General features: G+C 38.5%; 2 protein-coding genes across 2 annotated transcripts; both read right to left on the minus strand.

The window, feature by feature from the left end:
* Position 1: 1 nt before the first annotated feature.
* Positions 2-13991, minus strand: LOC141332894 (scavenger receptor cysteine-rich domain-containing protein DMBT1-like). The gene is made up of 13 exons (XM_073837856.1): positions 13772-13991; positions 11907-12227; positions 10686-11007; positions 8200-8507; positions 6350-6655; positions 5530-5574; positions 5112-5430; positions 3998-4305; positions 2149-2454; positions 1329-1373; positions 1067-1229; positions 190-234; positions 2-83 (listed from the first exon to the last, which is right to left on the minus strand). Exons 1-13 carry the CDS (start codon positions 13989-13991, stop codon positions 2-4), a joined length of 2790 nt encoding a protein of 929 aa, XP_073693957.1.
* A 4-nt stretch (positions 13992-13995) lies between these two features.
* On the minus strand, positions 13996-22415 carry LOC141332895 (scavenger receptor cysteine-rich domain-containing protein DMBT1-like). Its single transcript, XM_073837857.1, has 10 exons — positions 22196-22415; positions 20335-20650; positions 19120-19433; positions 18405-18449; positions 17993-18298; positions 16144-16449; positions 15324-15368; positions 15062-15224; positions 14184-14228; positions 13996-14077 (listed from the first exon to the last, which is right to left on the minus strand). The coding sequence occupies exons 1-10, from the start codon at positions 22413-22415 to the stop codon at positions 13996-13998; spliced, it is 1842 nt and encodes a 613-aa protein (XP_073693958.1).
* Between the last annotated feature and the right edge of the window lie 3 nt (positions 22416-22418).

The raw sequence follows: 22418 nt of genomic DNA on the forward strand, positions 1-22418 counted from the left end.
ATCACACACTGTTCCCCAGGTTCCATTGTGAAGAACCTCCACTCTTCCTGAACAGAGGTTGGATCCATTCACCAACCTGACAGCTGTTAATCACAAATGATAGAAAAACAGCAAATTAAGCTTTTTGTTTGTGTGTTTATTAACACAGCAGTAACAATAGTGGAGTTTCGACCTCCTCATCACCATTACCTCCGACTCTTGGCTGTGAGGTAGTCATGTTCAGTGTCAGTGTTTCTGCAGAAAAAAAATAACACAACAATTTTATGTTTTGATGAAGGTATTGTTACAGTTTGTGAAAACAGCACATCTGGATCTAATTCAAAGGTGTATAATTACTTGTTTGTGATGCTGCCCTAGTTTGTTTTATTACAAAGAAAAGAGAGATGATTGAAGTCGATGACCGTTCCAGAATGGAATTCTTCATTTGCATTTTATTTCCCAAAGTGAACAAGAAATGGTTAACATGCTAAGTCGATAGCAATAGGCCAACCATAAAGTGAGGCTATTTCTTTGCACACTGGAATAAAATCCAGTGCCTGACACAGAAACCAGGCCAATTCATTTAACCCACAACACCAACTAGGCAAAAGCTGAAGCGAAGTGAAATATAACCATAGACTTTGATCGACTTTTCCTAAGATCACCTCTGGGTGTGCAATGACCAAACAAATCTACTCAACAGTACTACGTGCATGCCAATGGCGAGCTTGACCCTGTAATTGAGGCATTGATTGCATATGAATGGAAAACTTTGTTTTGCCTTTGGAAACTTAAAACAAGTAAATAAAATCAAATGATACATTGGTCATTTCAAGCAAATCATGCTATTTAGGACATGAAACACCGTTGCACTGCTAATGAGAAAATGTACTGTAAATAAACAGCACAGCTATACATCAATTGCATAAATGTGTTTGACTCACCTCGGCAGATGACTCCAGCATCTTTTTGGTGCCCACAGTTATGTGATCCCAATGCTCTTGATGAACAGTTTTTCAGTGCAGATTCATTTCCCCGGCACTGGACATCATCCAACCATATTTGTCCAGTACCCTGTCCAAAATACGCAGCACTCTTTGCCTCTACAGCACTCCCACAGCCCAGTTCTCTACACACCACTGCTGCGTCTGTAGAATCCCACAGGTCATCACACACTGTTCCCCAGGTTCCATTGTGGAGAACCTCTACTCTTCCAGAACACAGGTTGGATCCATTCACCAACCTGACAACTATTAATAACAAACGATAAAACAGAACAGGTCATTTTTTTGTTTGTTTGTTAACAAGTAGTAACAATAGTGGATTTTCATCCTTCTCAGCACCATTACCTCTGACTCCTGGCTGTGAGGTAGTCGTGTTCAGTGTCGCTGTTGCTGCAGAAAAAAAAATAAATAAACACAAATACACAACATTGTTGTGTTTTGATGATGGTATTGACATTTTCAGATTGATTGCAATGCTTCAAGTTTGTTCAGTTCAAACTAATGTTTTAGACTGTTACAGGTTGTGAGAACAGCAGATCTGGATCTAATTCAAAGGTGTATAACCACTCGTTCGTGGTGCTGCACTAGTTTGTGCCTGGCCTATTACAGAACAGGAGAGATGATTGAAGTCTATTACAGTTCCAGATTGTATTTCTTAATTTGTGTGGTCTTTCCCAAAGTGAAACTGATATTCAAATAGATGGTAAGCAAGAAATAGTTAACATGCTAAGAAAGTTGATAGCAATGATGGCAAGTATCGGATGAGGCTGTAACTTTGCAGACTGGAACAAAATTAAGTGCCTGATAATGAGAGCAGGCCAATTGATTTAGCCCACACGACTGGGCAAGAGTTGCAAAGCTACAAATGAAGTGAAATGTACTCATAGCCCTTGATTGGCTATTCATACGATACCACTGGGGGGCTGTGACCAAACAAACCGAATCAAGAGTGCCATGACATTGTTGAGCTTGACCCCGTAAATGTGACATAAACAGCATATTAATGGAAAAATTTATTTGCCTTTAAAAAAGGGAAGAAAATCAAATTATTTTGTGGTCCTTTTAAGCTTTCAGAGTAAATTGTGTCCTTTAGAATTTTTTGCATTGCGTAATTACAGTGTACAACACCACAGCTATATGAGTTGTATAAATGTGTTTGACTTACCTTGGCAAATGACTCCAGCATCTTCTTGGTGCCCACAGTCATGTGATCCGAATAAATTAGATGAACAGTTTTTCAGTGTAGATTCATTCCCACGGCACTGGACATCATCCAACCAGATTTGTCCAGAACCTTCTCCGAAATAAGCAGCAGTCTTTACCTCTACAAGACTCCCACAGCCCAGTTCTCTACACACCACTGCACCATCTGTAGAATCCCATAGGTCATCACACACTGTTCCCCAGATTCCATTGTGGAGAACCTCCACTCTTCCAGAACAGAGGTTGGACCCGCCCACCAACCTGACAGCTATTAATCACAAACAATATAAAGACAGAAGAAAAGGTTATTAGATTTTTGTCTTGTTTCTTTGTACAGTATTTTTAATGAGATAACAATATAAATACTGTTCAAATGGAAGATAAACAGGAACTATTTTTTATTCTCTAATCTATTTGCCTTAAATATACTAAAAGGGTTGACCGCGATGTGACGATGCCAAACTTAAAGTGAGGCTGTACCTTTGCACAGTGTTACAAAATTCAGTGACTTAGACAGAGACCAGGATAACCACTCCACCAACTGGGACAAAGTTCCAAAGGTATAAATTAAGTAAAAAGTACTCATAGCCTTTGACTGACTTTACCTAAAAACACCACCGGCGGTGCTATGACCAAAGAAATCTACTCAACAGTACTACATGCATGCCATTGGTTAGCTTGACGCCATAACTAATGCATAAAAGGTATGTAAATGGAAAGTTTGTTTTGCCTTTGTAAACTTAAAAGAAGGAAAAAAAAAATCTAATGATACATTGGTCCTTTCAAGTAGATCCCGTTATTTAGAACATGAATCAGTGGTGCATAAAGAGAAAATATACTGTACAACAGCAAGGCTATTAGCAATGCAACCGTGTTTCAGGTGCAACCCTGGGTTGCAAGAGCCTACCAAATCAAAAGGTCTTTTATGTTTTTACAACTTATTGAACGATTTCTTTGTTTCTGGTCTGGGTATATGTGTGAAGGGGCATTATTGTCATTGGGGATTCTGTAGCCAGAAAACCCCCACAGCATATGTGAATCTGGAGCTCTGCACTAGAACTCACATGCGGCTGTGTGTCTCTCCTTTGTCAGGTATATATTTCGTTTTATTATTCAAATGTGTGGCAACACTGGCTTGTTAGTATCTGAACCCCAGTACAATCGTGATGCAGTTCGACAGTTGTGGCATTTAGTATAGGGACCCCTAGTGTCGTGCATTCGACACAACGTCAAAGTGAAGTTGTATGTTCCTAGTTGGAAAAAAAACTATGTTTTATCTAAAAAAAAATGTCATCAATGTTTGAAATGATTTGGAGCAAATTTATTAAATACATGACTGAAAATGCTGATGTGATAATGTAACCCTTCTTTAATCTCTTTTATTATTATTATTGTTATTATTATTAATATTATTTATTAATTTATTCATTTTTATATTTGTATGTTTATTTATTTATTCCTTTTTGTCCTTATTTAACACATCAGCTCAATGCCCCACAATAATGTCCATTTCAGTGTTCTGTCTTCTGAGTGTGGGACTGAGGTAGAAGGGTGGTTAGAAAAGAATGTTTACTTGTATATCGAACTGATTCTGTAAATTGTTGATGTGAAAACATTAAATGAATTGATGAAAATCTTTGTTTTGCCTTCAGAAACTTAAAAAAGGGGGGAAATCAAATGATACATGTGTCCTTCCAAATAGATCCTGTTATTTAGAACATGAAACACTGTTGCATTGCTAATGAAAAAAATATGCTGTACAATAGGACAGCTATACATGTACATCAGTTGTATAAATGTGTTTGACGTACCTTGGCAGATGACTCCAGCATCTTTTTGGTGCCTACAGTTATGTGATCCCCATGATCTTGATGAACAGTTTTTCAGTGTAGTTTCATTTCCACGGCACTGGACATCATCCAACCATATTTGTCCAGTACCCTGTCCAAAATAGGCAGCACTCTTTGCCTCTACAACACTCCCACAGCCCAGTTCTCTACACACCACTGCCGCATCTGTAGAATCCCACATGTCATCACACACTGTTCCCCAGGTTCCATTGTGAAGAACCTCCACTCTTCCTGAACAGAGGTTGGATCCATTCACCAACCTGACAGCTGTTAATCACAAATGATAGAAAAACAGCAAATTAAGCTTTTTGTTTGTGTGTTTATTAACACAGCAGTAACAATAGTGGAGTTTCGACCTCCTCATCACCATTACCTCCGACTCTTGGCTGTGAGGTAGTCATGTTCAGTGTCAGTGTTTCTGCAGAAAAAAAATAACACAACAATTTTATGTTTTGATGAAGGTATTGTTACAGTTTGTGAAAACAGCACATCTGGATCTAATTCAAAGGTGTATAATTACTTGTTTGTGGTGCTGCCCTAGTTTGTTTTATTACAAAGAAAAGAGAGATGATTGAAGTCGATGACCGTTCCAGAATGGAATTCTTCATTTGCATTTTATTTCCCAAAGTGAACAAGAAATGGTTAACATGCTAAGTCGATAGCAATAGGCCAACCATAAAGCGAGGCTATTTCTTTGCACACTGGAATAGAAACCAGGCCAATTCATTTAACCCACAACACCAACTAGGCAAAAGCTGAAGCGAAGTAAAATATAACCATAGCCTTTGATCGACTTTTCCTAAGATCACCTCTGGGTGTGCAATGACCAAACAAATCTACTCAACAGTACTACGTGCATGCCATTGGCGAGCTTGACCCTGTAATTGAGGCATTGATTGCATATGAATGGAAAACTTTGTTTTGCCTTTGGAAACTTAAAACAAGTAAATAAAATCAAATGATACATTGGTCATTTCAAGCAAATCATGCTATTTAGGACATGAAACACCGTTGCACTGCTAATGAGAAAATGTACTGTAAATAAACAGCACAGCTATACATCAATTGCATAAATGTGTTTGACTCACCTCGGCAGATGACTCCAGCATCTTTTTGATGCCCACAGTTATGTGATCCCAATGCTCTTGATGAACAGTTTTTCAGTGCAGATTCATTTCCCCAGCACTGGACATCATCCAACCATATTTGTCCAGTACCCTGTCCAAAATACGCAGCACTCTTTGCCTCTACAGCACTCCCACAGCCCAGTTCTCTACACACCACTGCTGCGTCTGTAGAATCCCACAGGTCATCACACACTGTTCCCCAGGTTCCATTGTGGAGAACCTCTACTCTTCCAGAACACAGGTTGGATCCATTCACCAACCTGACAACTATTAATAACAAACGATAAAACAGAACAGGTCATTTTTTTGTTTGTTTGTTAACAAGTAGTAACAATAGTGGATTTTCATCCTTCTCAGCACCATTACCTCTGACTCCTGGCTGTGAGGTAGTCGTGTTCAGTGTCGCTGTTGCTGCAGAAAAAAAAATAAATAAACACAAATACACAACATTGTTGTGTTTTGATGATGGTATTGACATTTTCAGATTGATTGCAATGCTTCAAGTTTGTTCAGTTCAAACTAATGTTTTAGACTGTTACAGGTTGTGAGAACAGCAGATCTGGATCTAATTCAAAGGTGTATAACCACTCGTTCGTGGTGCTGCACTAGTTTGTGCCTGGCCTATTACAGAACAGGAGAGATGATTGAAGTCTATTACAGTTCCAGATTGTATTTCTTAATTTGTGTGGTCTTTCCCAAAGTGAAACTGATATTCAAATAGATGGTAAGCAAGAAATAGTTAACATGCTAAGAAAGTTGATAGCAATGATGGCAAGTATCGGATGAGGCTGTAACTTTGCAGACTGGAACAAAATTAAGTGCCTGATAATGAGAGCAGGCCAATTGATTTAGCCCACACGACTGGGCAAGAGTTGCAAAGCTACAAATGAAGTGAAATGTACTCATAGCCCTTGATTGGCTATTCATACGATACCACTGGGGGGCTGTGACCAAACAAACCGAATCAAGAGTGCCATGACATTGTTGAGCTTGACCCCGTAAATGTGACATAAACAGCATATTAATGGAAAAATTTATTTGCCTTTAAAAAAGGGAAGAAAATCAAATTATTTTGTGGTCCTTTTAAGCTTTCAGAGTAAATTGTGTCCTTTAGAATTTTTTGCATTGCGTAATTACAGTGTACAACACCACAGCTATATGAGTTGTATAAATGTGTTTGACTTACCTTGGCAAATGACTCCAGCATCTTCTTGGTGCCCACAGTCATGTGATCCGAATAAATTAGATGAACAGTTTTTCAGTGTAGATTCATTCCCACGGCACTGGACATCATCCAACCAGATTTGTCCAGAACCTTCTCCGAAATAAGCAGCAGTCTTTACCTCTACAAGACTCCCACAGCCCAGTTCTCTACACACCACTGCACCATCTGTAGAATCCCATAGGTCATCACACACTGTTCCCCAGATTCCATTGTGGAGAACCTCCACTCTTCCAGAACAGAGGTTGGACCCGCCCACCAACCTGACAGCTATTAATCACAAACAATATAAAGACAGAAGAAAAGGTTATTAGATTTTTGTCTTGTTTCTTTGTACAGTATTTTTAATGAGATAACAAAATAAATACTGTTCAAATGGAAGATAAACAAGAACTATTTTTTATTCTCTAATCTATTTGCCTTAAATATACTAAAAGGGTTGACCGCGATGTGACGATGCCAAACTTAAAGTGAGGCTGTACCTTTGCACAGTGTTACAAAATTCAGTGACTTAGACAGAGACCAGGATAACCACTCCACCAACTGGGACAAAGTTCCAAAGGTATAAATTAAGTAAAAAGTACTCATAGCCTTTGACTGACTTTACCTAAAAACACCACCGGCGGTGCTATGACCAAAGAAATCTACTCAACAGTACTACATGCATGCCATTGGTTAGCTTGACGCCATAACTAATGCATAAAAGGTATGTAAATGGAAAGTTTGTTTTGCCTTTGTAAACTTAAAAGAAGGAAAAAAAAAAATCTAATGATACATTGGTCCTTTCAAGTAGATCCCGTTATTTAGAACATGAATCAGTGGTGCATAAAGAGAAAATATACTGTACAACAGCAAGGCTATTAGCAATGCAACCGTGTTTCAGGTGCAACCCTGGGTTGCAAGAGCCTACCAAATCAAAAGGTCTTTTATGTTTTTACAACTTATTGAACGATTTCTTTGTTTCTGGTCTGGGTATATGTGTGAAGGGGCATTATTGTCATTGGGGATTCTGTAGCCAGAAAACCCCCACAGCATATGTGAATCTGGAGCTCTGCACTAGAACTCACATGCGGCTGTGTGTCTCTCCTTTGTCAGGTATGTATTTCGTTTTATTATTCAAATGTGTGGCAACACTGGCTTGTTAGTATCTGAACCCCAGTACAATCGTGATGCAGTTCGACAGTTGTGGCATTTAGTATAGGGACCCCTAGTGTCGTGCATTCGACACAACGTCAAAGTGAAGTTGTATGTTCCTAGTTGGAAAAAAAACTATGTTTTATCTAAAAAAAAATGTCATCAATGTTTGAAATGATTTGGAGCAAATTTATTAAATACATGACTGAAAATGCTGATGTGATAATGTAACCCTTCTTTAATCTCTTTTATTATTATTATTGTTATTATTATTAATATTATTTATTAATTTATTAATTTTTATATTTTTATGTTTATTTATTTATTCCTTTTTGTCCTTATTTAACACATCAGCTCAATGCCCCACAATAATGTCCATTTCAGTGTTCTGTCTTCTGAGGGTGGGACTGAGGTAGAAGGGTGGTTAGAAAAGAATGTTTACTTGTATATCGAACTGATTCTGTAAATTGTTGATGTGAAAACATTAAATGAATTGATGAAAATCTTTGTTTTGCCTTCAGAAACTTAAAAAAGGGGGGAAATCAAATGATACATGTCTCCTTCCAAATAGATCCTGTTATTTAGAACATGAAACACTGTTGCATTGCTAATGAAAAAAATATGCTGTACAATAGGACAGCTATACATGTACATCAGTTGTATAAATGTGTTTAACGTACCTTGGCAGATGACTCCAGCATCTTTTTGGTGCCTACAGTTATGTGATCCCCATGATCTTGATGAACAGTTTTTCAGTGTAGTTTCATTTCCACGGCACTGGACATCATCCAACCATATTTGTCCAGTACCCTGTCCAAAATAGGCAGCACTCTTTGCCTCTACAACACTCCCACAGCCCAGTTCTCTACACACCACTGCCGCATCTGTAGAATCCCACATGTCATCACACACTGTTCCCCAGGTTCCATTGTGAAGAACCTCCACTCTTCCTGAACAGAGGTTGGATCCATTCACCAACCTGACAGCTGTTAATCACAAATGATAGAAAAACAGCAAATTAAGCTTTTTGTTTGTGTGTTTATTAACACAGCAGTAACAATAGTGGAGTTTCGACCTCCTCATCACCATTACCTCCGACTCTTGGCTGTGAGGTAGTCATGTTCAGTGTCAGTGTTTCTGCAGAAAAAAAATAACACAACAATTTTATGTTTTGATGAAGGTATTGTTACAGTTTGTGAAAACAGCACATCTGGATCTAATTCAAAGGTGTATAATTACTTGTTTGTGGTGCTGCCCTAGTTTGTTTTATTACAAAGAAAAATGAGATGATTGAAGTCGATGACCGTTCCAGAATGGAATTCTTCATTTGCATTTTATTTCCCAAAGTGAACAAGAAATGGTTAACATGCTAAGTCGATAGCAATAGGCCAACCATAAAGCGAGGCTATTTCTTTGCACACTGGAATAGAAACCAGGCCAATTCATTTAACCCACAACACCAACTAGGCAAAAGCTGAAGCGAAGTGAAATATAACCATAGCCTTTGATCGACTTTTCCTAAGATCACCTCTGGGTGTGCAATGACCAAACAAATCTACTCAACAGTACTACGTGCATGCCATTGGCGAGCTTGACCCTGTAATTGAGGCATTGATTGCATATGAATGGAAAACTTTGTTTTGCCTTTGGAAACTTAAAGTGCCCCTATTATGCCATGTTAAAGGTAGTTAATATTGTTGTAATAGTCTCTTAAAACAGGTTTACATGTATGCAAGTTCAAAAAACACTTTAGTTTTCTCAAAAATTAGATTTAATTTTACCCCGTTTCTAAATGATTCGTAAACGACTCGTGTGAAGCAGTTCGAAGAATCAGTCTCTCTAAACCCCTCCTTTCAGTGAGCCCTCACTGCTGTGATTGGTCAGATGGTGCAGTCCTTTTGGATTGGTCTACCGCTTCAGCGCAAAACGAAACGCCCATTGGCATAACTGAATGACAGCTGTGGAGACCTGTTAATGCGTAGAAAAGATAGCCTCGATTTTACCCTATCAATTCGAGCCGGAGTCTGACGATGAAACGGTTGAAGTGGCACATAGACAAGAAACTGTTTTGCAAGCACGACTGGAGCAGGACGTTTCTCAGTGGGTGTCATATTATAACTGTGGGAAGTGCTTGCAATTTGCTTTTGTAAGCGAACCGGGCACACCTCTACGTTGTGAACTTCAACACTGTAACGTACAACCCATAACACTGCGTTAAGCCATCGTTTATCATTATCATTACTTAAACTAATAAGGCAGACAGACAGTCAAGCTGCATCAATCACAATTTTTAGACTACATTGCACTCACAGCTGAACAACAGAACTACAGAAACGCAAGTTAGCCGGTTACCAAGACATGTGCGGGGTTGTTACACACCATAACGTAAACAAAGACGTATTTTGAACGATCGCTAGAAAATACAATCATCAATTATTAATCATACTTACAGGTAGAAGTTCAGAGGAGCAAGCCGGTCCAAATAAACTGGGCACTGATCCATTTTTTAAAACCAAGCGTTTGGTGAATCTCGCGTTGTAACGTTACTCCCCAAGATTGGAAAAACAGTCATCAGTAAAATGACGCGAACACAACACAAGATTGGCATTGGACTGCTGAGGTGTTGAAAAAATTAATGTTAACCACTCATCCTTGGTAGTTTCATCTTTCGGAAGGGCATGTAAAACAAATTCACTCGCAGGGCGTCTTCTTGACATGATGTAACGTTAATCCACGTGAAAATGGTAGGCCTACTGTTTGTGGGCGGGCAAGTTGTTCGCGAAATTGAACGTGGGCGGACATTACGCAAATGTGTAGCTCGTGACGTGTGGCCGTTACAGAAAAAAGATTCGAATTGCTGACGACTCGTTTAGGCGAATGTGAGCCGACTCTTTTTTTTGTTAGACAAAAACTTCATTTATAGTGCACTGTCGGCGTCACAACTTTGCAGATAGTTTATGTTCACATACAGCTACATGACACACTACATGAAATATCATATTTGAAAAGGCATAATAGGGGCACTTTAAAAACAAGTAAATAAAATCAAATGATACATTGGTCATTTCAAGCAAATCATGCTATTTAGGACATGAAACACCGTTGCACTGCTAATGAGAAAATGTACTGTAAATAAACAGCACAGCTATACATCAATTGCATAAATGTGTTTGACTCACCTCGGCAGATGACTCCAGCATCTTTTTGGTGCCCACAGTTATGTGATCCCAATGCTCTTGATGAACAGTTTTTCAGTGCAGATTCATTTCCCCGGCACTGGACATCATCCAACCATATTTGTCCAGTACCCTGTCCAAAATACGCAGCACTCTTTGCCTCTACAGCACTCCCACAGCCCAGTTCTCTACACACCACTGCTGCGTCTGTAGAATCCCACAGGTCATCACACACTGTTCCCCAGGTTCCATTGTGGAGAACCTCTACTCTTCCAGAACACAGGTTGGATCCATTCACCAACCTGACAACTATTAATAATAAACGATAAAACAGAACAGGTCATTTTTTTGTTTGTTTGTAGTAACAATAGTGGATTTTCATCCTTCTCAGCACCATTACCTCTGACTCCTGGCTGTGAGGTAGTCGTGTTCAGTGTCGCTGTTGCTGCAGAAAAAAATAAATAAACACAAATACACAACATTGTTGTGTTTTGATGATGGTATTGACATTTTCAGATTGATTGCAATGCTTCAAGTTTGTTCAGTTCAAACTAATGTTTTAGACTGTTACAGGTTGTGAGAACAGCAGATCTGGATCTAATTCAAAGATGTATAACCACTCGTTCGTGGTGCTGCACTAGTTTGTGCCTGGCCTATTACAGAACAGGAGAGATGATTGAAGTCTATTACAGTTCCAGATTGTATTTCTTAATTTGTGTGGTCTTTCCCAAAGTGAAACTGATAATCAAATAGATGGTAAGCAAGAAATAGTTAACATGCTAAGAAAGTTGATAGCAATGATGGCAAGTATCGGATGAGGCTGTAACTTTGCAGACTGGAACAAAATTAAGTGCCTGATAATGAGAGCAGGCCAATTGATTTAGCCCACACGACTGGGCAAGAGTTGCAAAGCTACAAATGAAGTGAAATGTACTCATAGCCCTTGATTGGCTATTCATACGATACCACTGGGGGGCTGTGACCAAACAAACCGAATCAAGAGTGCCATGACATTGTTGAGCTTGACCCCGTAAATGTGACATAAACAGCATATAAATGGAAAAATTTATTTGCCTTTAAAAAAGGGAAGAAAATCAAATTATTTTGTGGTCCTTTTAAGTTTTCAGAGTAAATTGTGTTCTTTAGAACACAAAATGCTTTTGCATTGCGTAATTACAGTGTACAACACCACAGCTATATGAGTTGTATAAATGTGTTTGACTTACCTTGGCAAATGACTCCAGCATCTTCTTGGTGCCCACAGTCATGTGATCCGAATAAATTAGATGAACAGTTTTTCAGTGTAGATTCATTCCCACGGCACTGGACATCATCCAACCAGATTTGTCCAGAACCTTCTCCGAAATAAGCAGCAGTCTTTACCTCTACAAGACTCCCACAGCCCAGTTCTCTACACACCACTGCACCATCTGTAGAATCCCATAGGTCATCACACACTGTTCCCCAGATTCCATTGTGGAGAACCTCCACTCTTCCAGAACAGAGGTTGGACCCGCCCACCAACCTGACAGCTATTAATCACAAACAATATAAAGACAGAAGAAAAGGTTATTAGATTTTTGTCTTGTTTCTTTGTACAGTATTTTTAATGAGATAACAAAATAAATACTGTTCAAATGGAAGATAAACAAGAACTATTTTTTATTCTCTAATCTATTTGCCTTAAATATACTAAAAGGGTTGACCGCGATGTGACGATGCCAAACTTAAAGTGAGGCTGTACCTTTGCACATTGTTACAAAATTCAGTCACTTAGACAGAGACCAGGTTAACCACTCCACCAACTGGGACAAAGTTCCAAAGGTATAAATTAAGTAAAAAGTACTCATAGCCTTTGACTGACTTTACCTAAAAACACCACCGGCGGTGCTATGACCAAAGAAATCTACTCAACAGTACTACATGCATGCCATTGGTTAGCTTGACGCCATAACTAATGCATAAAAGGTATGTAAATGGAAAGTTTGTTTTGCCTTTGTAAACTTAAAAGAAGGAAAAAAAAAATCTAATGATACATTGGTCCTTTCAAGTAGATCCCGTTATTTAGAACATGAATCAGTGGTGCATAAAGAGAAAATATACTGTACAACAGCAAGGCTATTAGCAATGCAACCGTGTTTCAGGTGCAACCCTGGGTTGCAAGAGCCTACCAAACCAAAAGGTCTTTTATGTTTTTACAACTTATTGAACGATTTCTTTGTTTCTGGTCTGGGTATATGTGTGAAGGGGCATTATTGTCATTGGGGATTCTGTAGCCAGAAAACCCCCACAGCATATGTGAATCTGGAGCTCTGCACTAGAACTCACATGCGGCTGTGTGTCTCTCCTTTGTCAGGTATGTATTTCGTTTTATTATTCAAATGTGTGGCAACACTGGCTTGTTAGTATCTGAACCCCAGTACAATCGTGATGCAGTTCGACAGTTGTGGCATTTAGTATAGGGACCCCTAGTGTCGTGCATTCGACACAACGTCAAAGTGAAGTTGTATGTTCCTAGTTGGAAAAAAAACTATGTTTTATCTAAAAAAAAAATGTCATCAATGTTTGAAATGATTTGGAGCAAATTTATTAAATACATGACTGAAAATGCTGATGTGATAATGTAACCCTTCTTTAATCTCTTTTATTATTATTATTGTTATTATTATTAATATTATTTATTAATTTATTCATTTTTATATTTTTATGTTTATTTATTTATTCCTTTTTGTCCTTATTTAACACATCAGCTCAATGCCCCACAATAATGTCCATTTCAGTGTTCTGTCTTCTGAGGGTGGGACTGAGGTAGAAGGGTGGTTAGAAAAGAATGTTTACTTGTATATCGAACTGATTCTGTAAATTGTTGATGTGAAAACATTAAATGAATTGATGAAAATCTTTGTTTTGCCTTCAGAAACTTAAAAAATGGGGGAAATCAAATGATACATGTGTCCTTCCAAATAGATCCTGTTATTTAGAACATGAAACACTGTTGCATTGCTAATGAAAAAAATATGCTGTACAATAGGACAGCTATAAATGTACATCAGTTGTATAAATGTGTTTAACGTACCTTGGCAGATGACTCCAGCATCTTTTTGGTGCCTACAGTTATGTGATCCCCATGATCTTGATGAACAGTTTTTCAGTGTAGTTTCATTTCCACGGCACTGGACATCATCCAACCATATTTGTCCAGTACCCTGTCCAAAATAGGCAGCACTCTTTGCCTCTACAACACTCCCACAGCCCAGTTCTCTACACACCACTGCCGCATCTGTAGAATCCCACATGTCATCACACACTGTTCCCCAGGTTCCATTGTGAAGAACCTCCACTCTTCCTGAACAGAGGTTGGATCCATTCACCAACCTGACAGCTGTTAATCACAAATGATAGAAAAACAGCAAATTAAGCTTTTTGTTTGTGTGTTTATTAACACAGCAGTAACAATAGTGGAGTTTCGACCTCCTCATCACCATTACCTCCGACTCTTGGCTGTGAGGTAGTCATGTTCAGTGTCAGTGTTTCTGCAGAAAAAAAAATAACACAACAATTTTATGTTTTGATGAAGGTATTGTTACAGTTTGTGAAAACAGCACATCTGGATCTAATTCAAAGGTGTATAATTACTTGTTTGTGGTGCTGCCCTAGTTTGTTTTATTACAAAGAAAAGAGAGATGATTGAAGTCGATGACCGTTCCAGAATGGAATTCTTCATTTGCATTTTATTTCCCAAAGTGAACAAGAAATGGTTAACATGCTAAGTCGATAGCAATAGGCCAACCATAAAGTGAGGCTATTTCTTTGCACACTGGAATAAAATCCAGTGCCTGACACAGAAACCAGGCCAATTCATTTAACCCACAACACCAACTAGGCAAAAGCTGAAGCGAAGTGAAATATAACCATAGACTTTGATCGACTTTTCCTAAGATCACCTCTGGGTGTACAATGACCAAACAAATCTACTCAACAGTACTACGTGCATGCCAATGGCGAGCTTGACCCTGTAATTGAGGCATTGATTGCATATGAATGGAAAACTTTGTTTTGCCTTTGGAAACTTAAAACAAGTAAATAAAATCAAATGATACATTGGTCATTTCAAGCAAATCATGCTATTTAGGACATGAAACACCGTTGCACTGCTAATGAGAAAATGTACTGTAAATAAACAGCACAGCTATACATCAATTGCATAAATGTGTTTGACTCACCTCGGCAGATGACTCCAGCATCTTTTTGGTGCCCACAGTTATGTGATCCCAATGCTCTTGATGAACAGTTTTTCAGTGCAGATTCATTTCCCCGGCACTGGACATCATCCAACCATATTTGTCCAGTACCCTGTCCAAAATACGCAGCACTCTTTGCCTCTACAGCACTCCCACAGCCCAGTTCTCTACACACCACTGCTGCGTCTGTAGAATCCCACAGGTCATCACACACTGTTCCCCAGGTTCCATTGTGGAGAACCTCTACTCTTCCAGAACACAGGTTGGATCCATTCACCAACCTGACAACTATTAATAACAAACGATAAAACAGAACAGGTCATTTTTTTGTTTGTTTGTTAACAAGTAGTAACAATAGTGGATTTTCATCCTTCTCAGCACCATTACCTCTGACTCCTGGCTGTGAGGTAGTCGTGTTCAGTGTCGCTGTTGCTGCAGAAAAAAAAATAAATAAACACAAATACACAACATTGTTGTGTTTTGATGATGGTATTGACATTTTCAGATTGATTGCAATGCTTCAAGTTTGTTCAGTTCAAACTAATGTTTTAGACTGTTACAGGTTGTGAGAACAGCAGATCTGGATCTAATTCAAAGGTGTATAACCACTCGTTCGTGGTGCTGCACTAGTTTGTGCCTGGCCTATTACAGAACAGGAGAGATGATTGAAGTCTATTACAGTTCCAGATTGTATTTCTTAATTTGTGTGGTCTTTCCCAAAGTGAAACTGATATTCAAATAGATGGTAAGCAAGAAATAGTTAACATGCTAAGAAAGTTGATAGCAATGATGGCAAGTATCGGATGAGGCTGTAACTTTGCAGACTGGAACAAAATTAAGTGCCTGATAATGAGAGCAGGCCAATTGATTTAGCCCACACGACTGGGCAAGAGTTGCAAAGCTACAAATGAAGTGAAATGTACTCATAGCCCTTGATTGGCTATTCATACGATACCACTGGGGGGCTGTGACCAAACAAACCGAATCAAGAGTGCCATGACATTGTTGAGCTTGACCCCGTAAATGTGACATAAACAGCATATTAATGGAAAAATTTATTTGCCTTTAAAAAAGGGAAGAAAATCAAATTATTTTGTGGTCCTTTTAAGCTTTCAGAGTAAATTGTGTCCTTTAGAATTTTTTGCATTGCGTAATTACAGTGTACAACACCACAGCTATATGAGTTGTATAAATGTGTTTGACTTACCTTGGCAAATGACTCCAGCATCTTCTTGGTGCCCACAGTCATGTGATCCGAATAAATTAGATGAACAGTTTTTCAGTGTAGATTCATTCCCACGGCACTGGACATCATCCAACCAGATTTGTCCAGAACCTTCTCCGAAATAAGCAGCAGTCTTTACCTCTACAAGACTCCCACAGCCCAGTTCTCTACACACCACTGCACCATCTGTAGAATCCCATAGGTCATCACACACTGTTCCCCAGATTCCATTGTGGAGAACCTCCACTCTTCCAGAACAGAGGTTGGACCCGCCCACCAACCTGACAGCTATTAATCACAAACAATATAAAGACAGAAGAAAAGGTTATTAGATTTTTGTCTTGTTTCTTTGTACAGTATTTTTAATGAGATAACAATATAAATACTGTTCAAATGGAAGATAAACAAGAACTATTTTTTATTCTCTAATCTATTTGCCTTAAATATACTAAAAGGGTTGACCGCGATGTGACGATGCCAAACTTAAAGTGAGGCTGTACCTTTGCACAGTGTTACAAAATTCAGTGACTTAGAGAGAGACCAGGATAACCACTCCACCAACTGGGACAAAGTTCCAAAGGTATAAATTAAGTAAAAAGTACTCATAGCCTTTGACTGACTTTACCTAAAAACACCACCGGCGGTGCTATGACCAAAGAAATCTACTCAACAGTACTACATGCATGCCATTGGTTAGCTTGACGCCATAACTAATGCATAAAAGGTATGTAAATGGAAAGTTTGTTTTGCCTTTGTAAACTTAAAAGAAGGAAAAAAAAAATCTAATGATACATTGGTCCTTTCAAGTAGATCCCGTTATTTAGAACATGAATCAGTGGTGCATAAAGAGAAAATATACTGTACAACAGCAAGGCTATTAGCAATGCAACCGTGTTTCAGGTGCAACCCTGGGTTGCAAGAGCCTACCAAATCAAAAGGTCTTTTATGTTTTTACAACTTATTGAACGATTTCTTTGTTTCTGGTCTGGGTATATGTGTGAAGGGGCATTATTGTCATTGGGGATTCTGTAGCCAGAAAACCCCCACAGCATATGTGAATCTGGAGCTCTGCACTAGAACTCACATGCGGCTGTGTGTCTCTCCTTTGTCAGGTATGTATTTCGTTTTATTATTCAAATGTGTGGCAACACTGGCTTGTTAGTATCTGAACCCCAGTACAATCGTGATGCAGTTCGACAGTTGTGGCATTTAGTATAGGGACCCCTAGTGTCGTGCATTCGACACAACGTCAAAGTGAAGTTGTATGTTCCTAGTTGGAAAAAAAACTATGTTTTATCTAAAAAAAAATGTCATCAATGTTTGAAATGATTTGGAGCAAATTTATTAAATACATGACTGAAAATGCTGATGTGATAATGTAACCCTTCTTTAATCTCTTTTATTATTATTATTGTTATTATTATTAATATTATTTATTAATTTATTCATTTTTATATTTGTATGTTTATTTATTTATTCCTTTTTGTCCTTATTTAACACATCAGCTCAATGCCCCACAATAATGTCCATTTCAGTGTTCTGTCTTCTGAGGGTGGGACTGAGGTAGAAGGGTGGTTAGAAAAGAATGTTTACTTGTATATCGAACTGATTCTGTAAATTGTTGATGTGAAAACATTAAATGAATTGATGAAAATCTTTGTTTTGCCTTCAGAAACTTAAAAAAGGGGGGAAATCAAATGATACATGTGTCCTTCCAAATAGATCCTGTTATTTAGAACATGAAACACTGTTGCATTGCTAATGAAAAAAATATGCTGTACAATAGGACAGCTATACATGTACATCAGTTGTATAAATGTGTTTGACGTACCTTGGCAGATGACTCCAGCATCTTTTTGGTGCCTACAGTTATGTGATCCCCATGATCTTGATGAACAGTTTTTCAGTGTAGTTTCATTTCCACGGCACTGGACATCATCCAACCATATTTGTCCAGTACCCTGTCCAAAATAGGCAGCACTCTTTGCCTCTACAACACTCCCACAGCCCAGTTCTCTACACACCACTGCCGCATCTGTAGAATCCCACATGTCATCACACACTGTTCCCCAGGTTCCATTGTGAAGAACCTCCACTCTTCCTGAACAGAGGTTGGATCCATTCACCAACCTGACAGCTGTTAATCACAAATGATAGAAAAACAGCAAATTAAGCTTTTTGTTTGTGTGTTTATTAACACAGCAGTAACAATAGTGGAGTTTCGACCTCCTCATCACCATTACCTCCGACTCTTGGCTGTGAGGTAGTCATGTTCAGTGTCAGTGTTTCTGCAGAAAAAAAATAACACAACAATTTTATGTTTTGATGAAGGTATTGTTACAGTTTGTGAAAACAGCACATCTGGATCTAATTCAAAGGTGTATAATTACTTGTTTGTGGTGCTGCCCTAGTTTGTTTTATTACAAAGAAAAGAGAGATGATTGAAGTCGATGACCGTTCCAGAATGGAATTCTTCATTTGCATTTTATTTCCCAAAGTGAACAAGAAATGGTTAACATGCTAAGTCGATAGCAATAGGCCAACCATAAAGCGAGGCTATTTCTTTGCACACTGGAATAGAAACCAGGCCAATTCATTTAACCCACAACACCAACTAGGCAAAAGCTGAAGCGAAGTAAAATATAACCATAGCCTTTGATCGACTTTTCCTAAGATCACCTCTGGGTGTGCAATGACCAAACAAATCTACTCAACAGTACTACGTGCATGCCATTGGCGAGCTTGACCCTGTAATTGAGGCATTGATTGCATATGAATGGAAAACTTTGTTTTGCCTTTGGAAACTTAAAACAAGTAAATAAAATCAAATGATACATTGGTCATTTCAAGCAAATCATGCTATTTAGGACATGAAACACCGTTGCACTGCTAATGAGAAAATGTACTGTAAATAAACAGCACAGCTATACATCAATTGCATAAATGTGTTTGACTCACCTCGGCAGATGACTCCAGCATCTTTTTGATGCCCACAGTTATGTGATCCCAATGCTCTTGATGAACAGTTTTTCAGTGCAGATTCATTTCCCCGGCACTGGACATCATCCAACCATATTTGTCCAGTACCCTGTCCAAAATACGCAGCACTCTTTGCCTCTACAGCACTCCCACAGCCCAGTTCTCTACACACCACTGCTGCGTCTGTAGAATCCCACAGGTCATCACACACTGTTCCCCAGGTTCCATTGTGGAGAACCTCTACTCTTCCAGAACACAGGTTGGATCCATTCACCAACCTGACAACTATTAATAACAAACGATAAAACAGAACAGGTCATTTTTTTGTTTGTTTGTTAACAAGTAGTAACAATAGTGGATTTTCATCCTTCTCAGCACCATTACCTCTGACTCCTGGCTGTGAGGTAGTCGTGTTCAGTGTCGCTGTTGCTGCAGAAAAAAAAATAAATAAACACAAATACACAACATTGTTGTGTTTTGATGATGGTATTGACATTTTCAGATTGATTGCAATGCTTCAAGTTTGTTCAGTTCAAACTAATGTTTTAGACTGTTACAGGTTGTGAGAACAGCAGATCTGGATCTAATTCAAAGGTGTATAACCACTCGTTCGTGGTGCTGCACTAGTTTGTGCCTGGCCTATTACAGAACAGGAGAGATGATTGAAGTCTATTACAGTTCCAGATTGTATTTCTTAATTTGTGTGGTCTTTCCCAAAGTGAAACTGATATTCAAATAGATGGTAAGCAAGAAATAGTTAACATGCTAAGAAAGTTGATAGCAATGATGGCAAGTATCGGATGAGGCTGTAACTTTGCAGACTGGAACAAAATTAAGTGCCTGATAATGAGAGCAGGCCAATTGATTTAGCCCACACGACTGGGCAAGAGTTGCAAAGCTACAAATGAAGTGAAATGTACTCATAGCCCTTGATTGGCTATTCATACGATACCACTGGGGGGCTGTGACCAAACAAACCGAATCAAGAGTGCCATGACATTGTTGAGCTTGACCCCGTAAATGTGACATAAACAGCATATTAATGGAAAAATTTATTTGCCTTTAAAAAAGGGAAGAAAATCTAATTATTTTGTGGTCCTTTTAAGTTTTCAGAGTAAATTGTGTCCTTTAGAATTTTTTGCATTGCGTAATTACAGTGTACAACACCACAGCTATATGAGTTGTATAAATGTGTTTGACTTACCTTGGCAAATGACTCCAGCATCTTCTTGGTGCCCACAGTCATGTGATCCGAATAAATTAGATGAACAGTTTTTCAGTGTAGATTCATTCCCACGGCACTGGACATCATCCAACCAGATTTGTCCAGAACCTTCTCCGAAATAAGCAGCAGTCTTTACCTCTACAAGACTCCCACAGCCCAGTTCTCTACACACCACTGCACCATCTGTAGAATCCCATAGGTCATCACACACTGTTCCCCAGATTCCATTGTGGAGAACCTCCACTCTTCCAGAACAGAGGTTGGACCCGCCCACCAACCTGACAGCTATTAATCACAAACAATATAAAGACAGAAGAAAAGGTTATTAGATTTTTGTCTTGTTTCTTTGTACAGTATTTTTAATGAGATAACAAAATAAATACTGTTCAAATGGAAGATAAACAAGAACTATTTTTTATTCTCTAATCTATTTGCCTTAAATATACTAAAAGGGTTGACCGCGATGTGACGATGCCAAACTTAAAGTGAGGCTGTACCTTTGCACAGTGTTACAAAATTCAGTGACTTAGACAGAGACCAGGATAACCACTCCACCAACTGGGACAAAGTTCCAAAGGTATAAATTAAGTAAAAAGTACTCATAGCCTTTGACTGACTTTACCTAAAAACACCACCGGCGGTGCTATGACCAAAGAAATCTACTCAACAGTACTACATGCATGCCATTGGTTAGCTTGACGCCATAACTAATGCATAAAAGGTATGTAAATGGAAAGTTTGTTTTGCCTTTGTAAACTTAAAAGAAGGAAAAAAAAATCTAATGATACATTGGTCCTTTCAAGTAGATCCCGTTATTTAGAACATGAATCAGTGGTGCATAAAGAGAAAATATACTGTACAACAGCAAGGCTATTAGCAATGCAACCGTGTTTCAGGTGCAACCCTGGGTTGCAAGAGCCTACCAAATCAAAAGGTCTTTTATGTTTTTACAACTTATTGAACGATTTCTTTGTTTCTGGTCTGGGTATATGTGTGAAGGGGCATTATTGTCATTGGGGATTCTGTAGCCAGAAAACCCCCACAGCATATGTGAATCTGGAGCTCTGCACTAGAACTCACATGCGGCTGTGTGTCTCTCCTTTGTCAGGTATGTATTTCGTTTTATTATTCAAATGTGTGGCAACACTGGCTTGTTAGTATCTGAACCCCAGTACAATCGTGATGCAGTTCGACAGTTGTGGCATTTAGTATAGGGACCCCTAGTGTCGTGCATTCGACACAACGTCAAAGTGAAGTTGTATGTTCCTAGTTGGAAAAAAAACTATGTTTTATCTAAAAAAAAATGTCATCAATGTTTGAAATGATTTGGAGCAAATTTATTAAATACATGACTGAAAATGCTGATGTGATAATGTAACCCTTCTTTAATCTCTTTTATTATTATTATTATTGTTATTATTATTAATATTATTTATTAATTTATTAATTTTTATATTTTTATGTTTATTTATTTATTCCTTTTTGTCCTTATTTAACACATCAGCTCAATGCCCCACAATAATGTCCATTTCAGTGTTCTGTCTTCTGAGGGTGGGACTGAGGTAGAAGGGTGGTTAGAAAAGAATGTTTACTTGTATATCGAACTGATTCTGTAAATTGTTGATGTGAAAACATTAAATGAATTGATGAAAATCTTTGTTTTGCCTTCAGAAACTTAAAAAAGGGGGGAAATCAAATGATACATGTCTCCTTCCAAATAGATCCTGTTATTTAGAACATGAAACACTGTTGCATTGCTAATGAAAAAAATATGCTGTACAATAGGATAGCTATACATGTACATCAGTTGTATAAATGTGTTTAACGTACCTTGGCAGATGACTCCAGCATCTTTTTGGTGCCTACAGTTATGTGATCCCCATGATCTTGATGAACAGTTTTTCAGTGTAGTTTCATTTCCACGGCACTGGACATCATCCAACCATATTTGTCCAGTACCCTGTCCAAAATAGGCAGCACTCTTTGCCTCTACAACACTCCCACAGCCCAGTTCTCTACACACCACTGCCGCATCTGTAGAATCCCACATGTC

The sequence above is a fragment of the Garra rufa genome, chromosome 4, assembly GCF_049309525.1.
Source record: "Garra rufa chromosome 4, GarRuf1.0, whole genome shotgun sequence".
NCBI lineage: Eukaryota > Metazoa > Chordata > Actinopteri > Cypriniformes > Cyprinidae > Garra > Garra rufa.